Source organism: Capsicum annuum, chromosome 6 (genome assembly GCF_002878395.1).
Source record: "Capsicum annuum cultivar UCD-10X-F1 chromosome 6, UCD10Xv1.1, whole genome shotgun sequence".
Classification (NCBI taxonomy): domain Eukaryota; kingdom Viridiplantae; phylum Streptophyta; class Magnoliopsida; order Solanales; family Solanaceae; genus Capsicum; species Capsicum annuum.
Genome location: NC_061116.1, coordinates 179,838,784 through 179,852,839, shown reverse-complemented (window position 1 = coordinate 179,852,839; position 14,056 = coordinate 179,838,784). Strand labels below are relative to the sequence as shown.

General features: G+C 32.7%; 1 protein-coding gene across 2 annotated transcripts; it reads left to right on the top strand.

Annotated features, from left to right (window-relative positions):
- Positions 1–5,693: 5,693 nt before the first annotated feature.
- Positions 5,694–9,718, top strand: LOC107872933. 2 transcript variants are annotated; one of them, XM_016719606.2, is made up of 8 exons: positions 5,694–5,841; positions 6,131–6,167; positions 6,276–6,484; positions 7,127–7,163; positions 7,378–7,658; positions 8,034–8,073; positions 8,183–8,400; positions 8,672–9,718. In XM_016719606.2, the coding sequence occupies exons 1-8, from the start codon at positions 5,830–5,832 to the stop codon at positions 9,371–9,373; spliced, it is 1,536 nt and encodes a 511-aa protein (XP_016575092.2). In that variant the 5' UTR covers positions 5,694–5,829; the 3' UTR covers positions 9,374–9,718. The 2 variants fall into 2 exon arrangements, with proteins under 2 accessions (XP_016575092.2, XP_016575091.2); XM_016719605.2 differs by having other exon boundaries at positions 8,666–9,718.
- Positions 9,719–14,056: the final 4,338 nt, after the last annotated feature.

Here is a 14,056-nt window from a genome sequence, read left to right as displayed (position 1 = left end):
TCTTTCTGGAAGTCTTTTATATATCGGTGGCAACACTTCTTCCTCATCTACACTGTCAGGAACATTCAGTCTTTCTTATCTGGCATTGGAATTATTGAAACTTCATAAGTCTTCACCAAAGTGGTTGGCTTGTAGTATTTTGAACAGTATGAACCAAACTCTTTTACATGTTTAGACTTCAAGAAGGCAATAACATGAAGACATGGTATTTCATCTATCTGGAACCTCGCACAGTTGCACGAACCACTTTCAAGGTCAACAATATATCTTCTCCAGATTCATAAACTGAGTATACATAGGTTGAGGAAGCCTTCACCTGAACAAACAAAAATAATTTCAACCCGACAACTTTTTCTTTAAAAAATATTTATATACAATATTTTGCAGTAAATTGAATAATACGTCTAAATTCGTAAAAAAAATATACATACCGTCATCCTCAAAACTTTCACACCATTGAGAGTTAAGATTTTATCGAATCTACGACCCAAAGTCGTACTTGTATAAGAAGTTTTCTCACTATTTTTACAGTTTCAAGAATCAAATAACATCCACACCTCCTCTAAGAATTCATATATTGGCAATTTTCAGGCCTCCATCAAACACCCGTTAATACACTCAGCAATATTCGATGTCATCATCCGACCTCTGTTTACCGGTGAATGACACCTACTCCACTTTTCATATCCAACTTCTTGTAGATATTTTTTCACTCTCGGATCACCTTTTTCAATCTTTGTCATTTGATAGTCAAAATCATCTTTTCTATAAGCCTTAGACATTGAAGAATACAAATCACTAATACTTTCTTTGCTCTAACGAAAATAACCACAAATATTTTTTCAGAGATGCCAAATGCATTCGATATGTGGGACATTTGGATATACAACACTAATAACTTTGATAATACTTTTGTTCCTATCAGATACAACGCACATGTTGTCACGTTCTCCGAAAGCAGTTTTTAATTGATTGAAAAATCATGTCCAGGAGCTTCTATTCTCCGTATTCACAACCCTATACACAAGCAATAATATGCACCCTACATTAATACAAGTCAACATAAAGCTTTTTTTTATAAAAAATAAATTGGTGTAAATTATTTTTTTTCCGCTTAACTATTTCTTACATTAAATACACGTATCTGTACCATCCAGAGTACTTCCTGAGAGAAAAGTCTTTTTGTATGATCCACTTAGATACGCATCATTAACAACTACAATAGGTCTGTAATGTTCAAAATCTCTTATCATTGAATGCAATGCTATAAACAGATACATGAATCGATTATCTCATGACTTATGCATTGCAATGTGTGAATTAGGATACACATTGTTTAACATATAAATGTATCTCGACATCTGTCTATAACCATCAACCGACCCACCCCTAAGCATCACTATGGCTCGCTCCTTTGCACGTCATGCCTTCATATAGTTTATATCAACACCATATACAACTTTTATTTCTTCCATGATGTTCGTCGGCGTGTGCTTTCTCTTATGGTTAATTAACTTATCACTTAAACAGCATGAATGTTCTGGGTTAAATCTCCTGATGATAAAAACATCTATTTTTTTTGTAGATATATGCTTCCAACGTCCATTTACAATCCTCATTGTAACATCAAATGACATAGTTGAAATAGAAAAAATGCATTAATATGCTTACTGATTGTAGCAACTTATAACTTCGCAGGTTTTGTATGTAACAAATCGGTTATACTTAAATAAAAAAAAAAGCATACAACGCAACTTATTTACTATACATTAATCAACAAAATAAACATATTTAATATTTTGTGTTAAACAATCAGTCTAAAACAAACAACAAAATAAATATTATTTCATTAGACATTTACAAAATATACTCTATGTATATGTAGGAGTGGACGTTCGGTATCCGATTCGCTATTTTCAAAGTTTGGGTTCAGTAATTCGGTAATCGATATTTGAACGTAGATGCCACATACCATACTTATGAACATTGGTTCGGTAATTCGATAATCGATAAATTAAACTTCGATTCGGTACGGTATTTAATTTTACCATATTAAAGTTGGAGAAGTGCAAATGTACGTTTAAACTTCAAAGAGTATATTTAATAGAAATCTTATTTAGTATTCTTTTTATTTCTTTTTACGAATATATTACCAAGTTTCGAGAGTTTTTTTGGAATGACTAATACTATTGTCTATTGGGTTAGTTAGACATTATATATATATATATATATATATATATATATATATTGATAAATTCAATATTCGGTAAATACCGAATACCAAATGGTATTAATATCTTGAACCAAATCCAATTTTGAATACCGAAATATTAAAATTTTACTCTCAAATACCATACCAAATACCAAATTATCGAATACTAACTACCAAATTTTTTGATTCGGTTCGGTAATTCGATTTTCGGTCTTTTATGCCCAACCCTATATATATGTGACCTGTTTGAAAGTATTTTTTCACATAATAATGACACTTTTCGATTTCTCGGGATAACATATACATAAATTTTTTGAAATATATGCGACCACATAACCACTTCTTCTTTTTGTAAATGTACATAAGAGTTGTTGGGTCTTTTGTATAAGCACAAATTTACATATACAAAACACATCGAATGTATATGTTATATTACATTCAGTTTCATCATACGATTCCGCAATTTTTTATAATTTTCACTTTATTTCACAACAAATTCAATCCATAAAAACTCCTACTTTATGTAAATTTCATACAACTGTACATCACATTGTTATCAGAACATGAAAACAGTCTATGCACACAAATACAACATTCACGTAACTATTAACATTAGATAACCGAGCTGTTATAAACTTATATACATAGTTATCAAATATGGTGAAATAATGATTTAAACACATGAACTTTAATTAAACATATTTATTAACAAAACAATAGGACATATTACCTATTTTTTATCTGAACGTTTTGCTTTGCAATTGAATCCATGTGTCACCACATATTTCAACATCATTGAAATGAGTGTTTTTTTTATCCCTATACATCTGTTTCACCTTCACATCAACGCTCTTGCTATCACAGATCAAGTTATCAACTTCAAACTTCAGAATATACAAAGCATATTGATTTTGTATCTCGATAACAGAGAGCGCCATAGCATTAGATTCAACACCCTCCACACAAACAACAACTCCTATTTCTCTATCAAACTGTATGTTAACAATACTTTTATCAATTGTTGATATGCACAACGGATACATCACGGAGGCTGGTTGAGATTTCTTTAACTCCACATACAACCGAGCGCCATCATCATTCTGAATATGAAAAGGTGATTTATTGCCTTCGACAACATAATATACATCAATACTTTTTCGATCTTCGTCAATGTTTAACTCAACAACAATTAACGACATCAACCTTAAATAAGTTATTGATTCTGTGGCAACAATCCTTTCACTTTTATAATTAACATATTCTGTTTGGGTTCTCCATTCACCAGAGTACCTTAAAAGAATAACAATATTCATATTCTTGAATTTTGGAAAAAAAAATTCTTCAAAAAGATGAAAAATCAGAGAACAAATTGTTTTTTATTTATGTTTTTTCGTTTGAATTTGTTTTTAATGTATTTGTTTATTCAAAATTTGAATTACAGTTATTGTTACATAATTTAAGAGATGTAGTAATCACTTATTAATTTAGTTGCGTTGATTACATCCTTAAAAGTAGGGTAATCCGTTATTTACTATTTTAAAGTCGTTAAATAAATCGCATATACATAGATTTTTATGTATATATCAACTATCTTATGTATATGAATCGGAATAGAGAGTAAAATAATTAAAAAAGAAAATAGTGTAAATAATTTTAATAGAATTGAGATTTGTGTAATTTATACTTTTTTTCCCCCTCCATCTAGCTTTTATTGTTTGTAGCAATGTGACCATTAGAACTAAGAGCTATTTGATGAGATTTTATTGGATGATTGTACAAGAAGGTGCTTAGATAGATTATATAGAGAGAGAAAGGAAGTAAAAAATGTCAATTTTACTAAATAAAGGAATATTTTGATTAATTGGATGTAAATCCAAGTTTAGGACTCTATGGATAAAAAACATTTTATGTTATGCTATTCAATTAATTATCGAAATCATCAACCATTATTATATATCAATCACCACCATTATTAGCTATCACTATCAACCACCACCATATTATTAACCGCCACTATTAATCAATATTGGTAGCTCCATTGCCATTAGCTATTGCCCTCGACCATTACTACCAGCCAAATTCTACCACCGTCTCATTCGATAACCACAATCACCACATTATCATTATTCATTACCACTATCACCCCCCAATCACTATACAATTTCTTAAAAGAATTTTGTTCATATTATATTCATATCAATTAATATTTTATTTGACTTTTATATTTCTTAAATTTTACCTAAAACAAATTCACACATTCAAATATTATAAAGTCAAATAACTTTAATTATTTAATATGCAGATCTTAATATTGTATTTTAATATCTAATTATGTATTTAAATTCAAACATTTTAATCTTAATAAATTGACCTTATTATAAACCCAAAACATTCTGATTCTGTACAAAGACCCAAGTAAAGTTGTTCGGGGAAAAGTTGCATAGCCAAATGATTGTTTAGTGTGCCAATTATGTTCACTCAAAAGATACAACCTTTGACTTAAATGTAATTAAGGACATTCGATAATAATTTTAATTATTGAAGAATACCAATTATCATTTATTTTTCAAAGCTAGGGACCATTATGATACTAAAACCAAACTAAAAGTCTAGAACAACGAACAGGTGCTTGTATCAATTCCGGAGCCAGCTCAAGGACCAAGCGAACAAAGCGGCTGCTATAGGTCTTCAAATATTTTAGGTTCCAAAACAATTATTATTCCTTTTATTTAAAAGTAAATGAACTAATTTGATTTGACACAAAATTTTTAAAAGTAAAGAAATTTATTTTATTCTTGTGATCCTAAATTAAAGTTATATCAAATGTGTCAAAATGTCATTTAATCTTGTGATCTTAAATTTATCATGCGAAAAGTTGAATTAAAATATTGTTAAAAAAGAAAAGAGCCATTCATTTTGAAACAGACTTAAAAGGAAAGTATGACCATTATTTTTGAAACGGAGTGAGTATAAGTTGGCCTTATGGGCTAATTTTTTTGAAAAAAAAATTATTTAGACGAAGTAACAAACAAATTTTAAGTAGTGAAATTTTGTTATGATATTGAGTTAACACATTTTAGAATGAATTCTACTGCTCTATTTTCTTTTTCTTTTTATTTTTTATTCATTGGGTTTCAATTTATGTGGCATTCTTTACTTATTAATCCACTTCAAAAATAACAATTTAACAACTTTGCATTTAAAAGGTTAGAAATATACATATCAAATAATGTATGCATGACTTTTATAAAAATAAAAAAGTTTAAAGCCTCGTATTGTAATTTGGCTTTAGGCCACCGATTAGGTTGAGCCACACCTGATCAATTGTATTGTAAGTGCATAAAAGTGTAATAAAGGAAAAATAGTGGACCAGTTCTGCAGCCAAGTATATAATACAGGAGAAATGTGGAAATTTCAAAAGTTGAACCCAGAATAAATATTTTCAAGCAGATGTAAAATTTATCCCGGGAAATAACGAATTTGAAAAATTTAAAAGACGCGCCATTATAGACTATCCAAATCCGAAAATTTTTGCTCTAATTCTTATAGCTTCTCTTTTCACATTTTCAAACATCAAATCCGAAAATTGTTTGATTATCCTTGTATCCTCGAGCCAAATGTCGAAGCAGGTTATGCCGGAAGCTTTTTAGCTCCCGTTCGGTCATAACTTTTGAAAATTTAATTTTACCAAGTTGTAATTTTTTGAATTTGAAGTTGTGTTTGGACATGAATTTTACATGCAAGTCCCAAAAATCCAAAAATTGGTCTGAGCGGGTTTTGGGAAATCAAATTTCGTGGACAAACAGATATTTTCTAAAATCTACTCCTAAATCTATGGCTAAACGCTAGCTTAGTTTTTTGTTTTGCTAACGAAGAGGAACTAATACTTCTTACTGACTGAGCAACTTTGAATTTCAGGTGTTGGATTCTGTAGGCTCACTGTCGATTCCTTCTGGTATGCATAATTTCTCCAAAGAGTTATCCAGAATGTCCCGTTTATTTTTTTTTTTTTTTCTAATTGTGTTTTTTTTTTTTTTTTTTTTTTTCTCGTTTTAACCAATAGAGCCTCCTCATATTGGAAATTGGTTCTCAAGCTATGCATATGAATCACCGGTTTTGAGAGGGATTGATGATTTTCAAGAATGTGATGATTCCGGAGGTGTCGGAAAAAGAAAAAGGGATGATTTGGGTGAAGAGGTTGATGGCCGAAGGAATTCGTTGCATTGTGGTGAGAATGTAGCTTCAGAAGGAGATATCGAACTTCCAATTAAGGTAGTTGAACTTCTGCTCTTAGCCATTAACATTTGCATTTAGGTTTTTCCCGTTTTCCCAGCATAAATTTGCTGAAAGAAACATAAATTTTGTTGAATTGAATCGACCCCTTCATGATGTAGGGAAAAGTAGGAAAATTCAACCCCTCGTTAAAAAGTTTAAGCTGCAGGAATATTACTAGGTATAATACATAAAATGAACAAGCAAGTAAGAACTCCAACTTTGAGAGTGCATATGTAGATACCTCAACTTGATCTCAACTGGTAGCTAAACATTCCCAACGCACCCTTATTGTGTCTCACGGATACCCCACACTGACGTGATGCATAAATTTTGGAGGAGTCTAAATGATCATTTTGTAAGTTGGAGTGTTCAACTTACACTGTAAAGGCGAGTCGAGGTGTCTAGAGGTGAATACTCAAAGTTGGAGTGTTTACTTGCCAGTTGATGCCAAGTTCGAGTGTTTGTTATGTATTATACTCAGAAATCCTTGCATTAGAGTCTCAACATTAAAGAGATTTTGTCTGCGTCATGGGTTTAACCTTATAGTTATTAAGAGCTTTGGAAGTTGCAACTGTTGTAGATTGTTACTAAATATCACTTTCTAAGATCAGTAATGTAACTTTATTAGTTGTTTCACAGGATTGGAGAGCTTCAGATAATCTCTCATTTTCTTCTGGTAAGTTCGGCTCTTCTACATGCTATGAAGTATTTCTTACTAGTGTATTGTTTTCTGGCATCTCAGTAAAAGAAGTGAAATTTTAGATCCTATATATGCCGATAAACTAGAACACAAAATAAGTGTTCCCGTTCATCTCTCACTTAAATTTGCACATCAAAATTGCTCACATACATTAAATTCGTAGGAAGCTAACTTTCTGTCCCTATGTCAGTGCTATCAGAGCCTTTAGATACCAAGGATTGTTTCTCAAGTTTTGTACCTGAAACTCCCCTTTTGGATGATAGTGATGATTTTAGAGTACCTGAATCAATTGACATCGGTTTCAACGAGGATACTAGCTCTAAAGGATGCAAAACAGGCATCAACAGCAAGGAGGAAGATAATTCTGCTGAAAATCGAACAAATGGGAAAAGCCATAGTTTGTTTTTTGGTGTCGATGTGGCTTCAAAGGGCCTTGTTCGGTGTACAAACTCTGTTGCAGACAACAAATGGGTAGGTCAGGGAAGTTACTTTCGACTGTTGTTTCAATTTCTATTGTGCAAACTTTTGATTGGAATATGAGGCTATCAAAAAGTGCTCCATCTTGGTGGTGGATTTGGATAAGAATGTTCCCATTTTCTCTAATTATTCCTACAGGTTTCATTAGTATGTTCCCGATAGTCTGTAAAGCTCAAAAATATTTTTTTGGAAGTAGATGAGCAATTCTGTGTGAGGAAAATTTGCAAAATCTTGTAAGGATGGACAAATATCAATTCATGTACCAATGAGTTCCCTTTTTGGCACATAGTGTAGCACTGGGGATTTTTTTGGATCGTCTCTCCTGTGTTTTCTTCCTGAACCATGATTTTGCGTGCTTGTGTCTTTTAGGATGTGGACTCTTCTTCAGATGACATTTCACTTGCTTCAGGTAATTGTAATCCTTTCACCTCTTAATATATGAGTTTTCATTGTTTTAAGCAGACAATGATAGTTTTTATTAATGCTAATCTTCATTTTCCTATATGGTCTTATATCAGAGCCTCCAGACATCCGGAACTGGTTCTCTAGCTATGTTTACGAATCTCCAAAAGTGGATACTATTGAAGACTTCACAATTCCAGACCATGAGAAAGATTTAGATGACAAAGTGTATATGAATGAGTATAGTGGCAGTGGGGAACTTCAAGATTTGAGGAATTCATTAGTAACTGCTTTTATCCATGATGACGAGTATCAGCATCAATCTGTCTCGAAGGTACACTTGATCTACTTGGTTATGTATCTCAACTCACCTTCTCTCTCCTTTCCATCACCTGTTCTTCAAGAAATCATGCTATAGATGTAAGGTCTACTTACATCTTATCCTCCCCAGATCCCACCTGCAGGATTATACCGGATAGTTTGCATTATATAATTGTTTTTACCATGCAAAGAAGGTAACTAGTACTTCAGGTACTCAATAGAGGTTCTACCTTACCATATTTTTATAAGTACTCTTAGTAATTTTCCTTTACTCGAAGGATCAGGAGGCGGCTGATGGCGCAAAGAGCACAGGAGTATCCAATGAAATGTCTCTTGAAAGGATTAATCAACATACTCCAAATTACAAGACGATGCAGAATTGCAAATATGATTCACCAAGATATGACATAGTAATCAAAGACAAAACCAAGGGAGAGCATTTGGAGACCATATCCCCACCAAAAAATAACTGCAAAGTGTCTTGTATCATTAATCATTCAAGCTACGAAGGTGAAAAATTGTATAGACATCCAATTCACAGGAAGGATTCTGCAGAGAACAGCTTGAAATCTGAAGATAGTGTTGAGCCTGCTGATGATGTGCAACCTAAAAATAGTTCAGAGACGAGTGTGTTAAGTCAGAAGTTATCCAAAAGGCAAGCTGAGGAAATCACGGACAAAGAAAATCATAAAAATGACTCGCGAGAGAATGGTTTTAGATCAACCAGAAAGGGCAGAAATAACCAAGTGCACAAGGAAAGTCCTTTGCCAAGGCCTGCTGCAGTTCAGTCTCCTTTAAGTGGAGTCACTGTTGCATCAAACTGCCACAGGCATGGTTTGACTAGAAAGGCACTTGCAGAAACAACCAATATGAATCCTAGTGCTTTGGAGACAACAGGAAAATGGCGGTGCCCCCAGAGGACTAAGCCATATGTTGGTCCTCCTTTAAAGCAGCTTCGGCTGGAGCGATGGGTTCGTCGAGCTTAAGTCTAGTACCGTCTTATGAAGAGAAATACGGATATCAAAATGGTAGAATTCAATAAACTTTTTTGCATGTTAGCTAGAAAACAAAGTGAATACAAGTCTTGGGGCAATGATGCTCTTTCGGGTTTTCAGATGCGGAAACAGTTTCTTACATGTGTCTAAGGGCAAAGTTGCATACAATGTGCACCCCCCTTACCCTACACTTGGCAGGTAACACTACTTCAACAGGGTAAGGGCTGTAAGGCCTTTGTTAAAATTAAAAATGTCTAAGGTCCAAGCCTATACCTTAGGCGGTGAGCTTTTTGTTGTGAAGTTTGGTCTGCATTATTGCATGAAAAAACGTTTGAGGGAACATGCATGTATCTGTACACAGGTTGATCTTCTGTAGCCCGACTTAACACCATTGCAGTTGCATTGGTCTTTACTTCCTTCAAGTTTGTCAAACCACTGTCTTGAAAGCAATTTTGGCCTGACTCTAGTGCAAATTCTTCTAGCCGGTTGCTTCCCAAGGCTCTACTGCCACTTCTAAACACGTGCACTTGTGGTTAAAAGTTTGGAATTGCACAAACTATTGCCTAGAAATTCACAAGGAATAGAAAATCGATGAGGACAAAGTAATTTAGAAAGAAAACCAAGAAAGGAGAATGATATTTCTTTTTGTGGGTGTATTTTTTCACAAAGTGAAGATCACAATTACATAGGTGTGGGGATTGTATGTTTTGGTAAAGAAATAAATAAAATTAGTTGATATCTCATTAAGGACATGTTTCATTAAAGAATGAATGTGAGTTTTTACTTTACATTTTAATTTGCACAATCAATTGTAGAGAAATGAATACAATAAATTCATTGTTTGTATTCTCATTCACGAACAAAAAATTCTCTGTCTCCCACAAACTATAAATAAAAAATAATAGAAATAGTTTTTGGACAAAAGAAAGGAACATGTACTTGAATTAAAATATCTTTTGATTTGAATTGATAGGTAGTGAAATGAGGCAAGAACAAATAACCACAAAGTGAAGTACTTTTAAACTAAATGGACATAAGTTGAAATACCCACAACACATACCATATCCTTGATTTTATGCAAACTCCACTAAATGGACATAAGTTGAGACACACACAACACATACCATATTTTTGATTTTATGCAAACTCCGCGATACTCATAAATTGCTTTTATGGTCATTCACACAAACCTTGGGTCTTATGAGTGCTCTAGAAAAACGACCCAAGTCTTTCATAAAAGGCGATCAACCCTTTACACTCACTTAGGTGATCCATCAAGTCTATCTCATAGACCATCTTAAGGCTATGGATTATTAAGAGAAAAATTAAGCTCAACCTTATAATACGCCATAGGCATAGGATATGTCGTGTTTATTGAAGGTCTATATGACTTTGTTTGACCACAAAAGATATCCACCATATTACCTCAATCCATGGACTTTAGCCCCATCTTCCTCGACGATTCAAGAATTATTTTTCTTGTTAAATCCTTAGTTATAAAAGTTTCTTTCGGACCTTACACATTTCAAGAAAATAACACCATATTTTAATAATTGTTTAACTGCATCATGTCTGATGCAAAACTATTTCTTTTTTTCATTGAATACACTGCTTTTAGCAATTCCTATTGTCGCTTGTGAGTCACAATGTAAGGAAACTAGTGACATTTGCCTTCCCCATAATGGCACATCTGCCAAAAGTTTTCTCAGCCACTCATCATTTTGTCCTGTCAGCTCGAGAGTAATAAATTCAGATTTTATGTTAGAACGTGCTATACAAGTCTGTTTTGAAGACTTCCATGAAATAGCACCTGCACTCAAATTAAACACATAGCAATTAGTGGAGCTAACTTCATCATTGCCAGTTACCCAGTTTCCATCACAAAAACCTTCTAAAATAATAGAAATTTTATTAAAGTGCAAAGACCAATTCATAGTACCTTTCAGATACTTTAACAAGCGATGAAGAGCATTCCAATGTTCATTACTGTGATTATGAGTATATCTACTGAATTTACTAACAACATAAGTTATATCAAACAAGTATAGTTCATGAAAAATATTACACTCCAAATTATTTTAGCATATTCATCTTGAGAAACATTGAAATCTTTATCCCCTTTTAAGTGTATGCTAGGATCATAAAGAGTTCTCAGTGAAACTACATCAAAACAATCAAACCTTTTCAATATATTTTCAGTATAACAAGACTGATACAAAGAGAAACAATTGACAGTTCTTTTGATTTAATCCCTAAAATTACATCAACTTCTCCAAGTTTTTTCATTTCAAATTTAGAAAATAAATTTTTCTTAGTCTCATTTACAACATTTTCATTAGGGCCAACGATTAACATGTCATCCTCATATAAACATATAATCACACAATCTGATCCTATCAGATGAATTAACAATAAAGCTATTATCCATTTATGCAAAATTAAATTTCTCATACCACTATTTAGGTGTCTGTTTTAGTCCTTTAAAGGCTTTTCAATTTGTACTTTATTCTCTTGTTCTAGGACCATAAAATCCTCACGTTGAGTCATATAGATCTCTTCCTCTAAATCATCATTTAAAATGTAATTTTGAAATTAATTTGGTGTACCACTGAACTATGAATAACGGCTAGAGTAGTAAGAGTCTTAATGATCGTTATTTTAGTCCCAAGAGAATAAATATCAAAATAATCAACACATTTTCTTTTGGTTAAAGCTTCTATTCACAAGTCCAGCCTTATATTTATCAATTGTGCCGTCAAGCCTCAATTTCTTCTTAAATATCCATTTGCTACTTATGGATTTACAACCTTTAGGCAAATTATACAAGTTCAAGTGTGATTAGAGACTATGGAGTCTAATTCACTTTTATAGCCTCTTTCCAAAAAATTGCATCTTGCACTCATTACTTTATCATTAGTGTTAGGGTCTTCTTGTTTTAAATAGATAGACACTAATTCATCATTTAAATTATCAATATCAAAATTCTTAGTTAAGAAGGTGGTGATAAAATCAGGATCAAAACTAGTCTCAGTTCTACGTTTTTTTACTTCTTCTAAGTTCATTTTCATGTTTATTAACAATAACATCAAACACAAGCATAATATGAGAGTTAAAAGACATAGATATAAAAGTATTATTTTTCACATCACTAGGCGCATCATTTTTCAAAGAAAAAACATACTAAAATTTTTTTGCATCTCTAGATTCACAAATAGAATAATCATTTAATGACATTGTCTAAGGATTAACAAAAGTAATATAGTATTTCTTTGTGATCATACTTGGAATGACAAGATGGAAGATCTCTTATTTGTCAAGAAAATGCATTTGCCTGTGTTTGCGTCTACTAAACTACAGTATATGACAGATGGGGATTGAGAATTTAAGCACCTACAGGTTTATGACTATATCAGACAATGGGTTGAAGATAATGTTAGAAACCATATTATGAATGAGACACATGTCAAAATTTTGTGGGACAAGCTCGAGATACTTTATGCTTCAAAGACTGGCAATAACAAGTTGTTTCTGCTTAAGCAATCGATGATTATCAGATATAAAGAGGGCAGTCTTATCTTTGAGCATATAAATGATTTTCAGGGTGTTCTTGACCAACTGTCCGAAATGGGTTAAAGTTTGATGAAGAAATCTAGAGTTTTTGGCTTTTTAAACTCTGCCTGATTCTTGGAAACTCTTCAAATTTCTTTAACTAATTTTGCTCCCTGTTGTATTGTAACTATGGAATATGCTAAGAGTGCTGACTTAAATGAAGAGATACGAAGAATATCTCAAGTGTCATCTTCTTCATCTTCACACTCTGATGTTTTGATTACTGAAGAGAAGGGGAGAGATAAGTCCAGAGATCCGAATGGTAGGGATAAAAGTAGAAGCAAGTCAAAGTCTAAATTCAAGAATGTTTCATGTGACTATTGCAACAAAAAGGGGCATATCATGAAATATTGTTATGAGCACAAGAGAGATATAAGACAACAAAAGAAAGAAAATGATAATGAAAATCATGTTGTTGTTGTTTCTAATAATGATATTCTTGTTGCTTGTGGTGAAAATGCCCTTAATCTTGTTCGTGATGAGTGTAGCTGTTTTATGGATTATGGTGCTACTTCTCATATTACGCCAAAGAAGAAATTATTTTCTTCTTATACTCCAGGTAATTTTGGGATGTTGAAAATAGGCAAAATGATAAAGTTAAAGTGCTTGGCATTAACACTGTTTGTTTGGAAAGTAGCAATGATTCCAAACTAGTTCTCAACAATGTCAAGCATGCTTTAGATTTTTGCTTGGATCTGATTTCTACAGGAAACCTTGATGATGAGGGTTATGTTAACACTGTTGGTGCTGACCAGTGAAATCTTACTAGTGGTTCGATAATTATGGCTCGAGGTGATAAGTTATCTGACTTGTACGTATTTCAAGGCTCCACTTCTAGAGACTCAGTAAACTTGGTAGTGAATAATACTTCATCAGAGTTATGACATAGAAGGTTGAGTCATATGAGTGATAAGAGGAATGATAGTTTGGCTAATAAAAAAATTACTTTTTGGAGTGAAACGAGCAAAGTTGAAGAAATGTGTTCATTGCTTAGCTGGTAAACAAAAAAAAAATTCTTTTCAGAGGTATCTCCTTTTAAGAAAGCTTGATTTGCTGGAGTTGGTA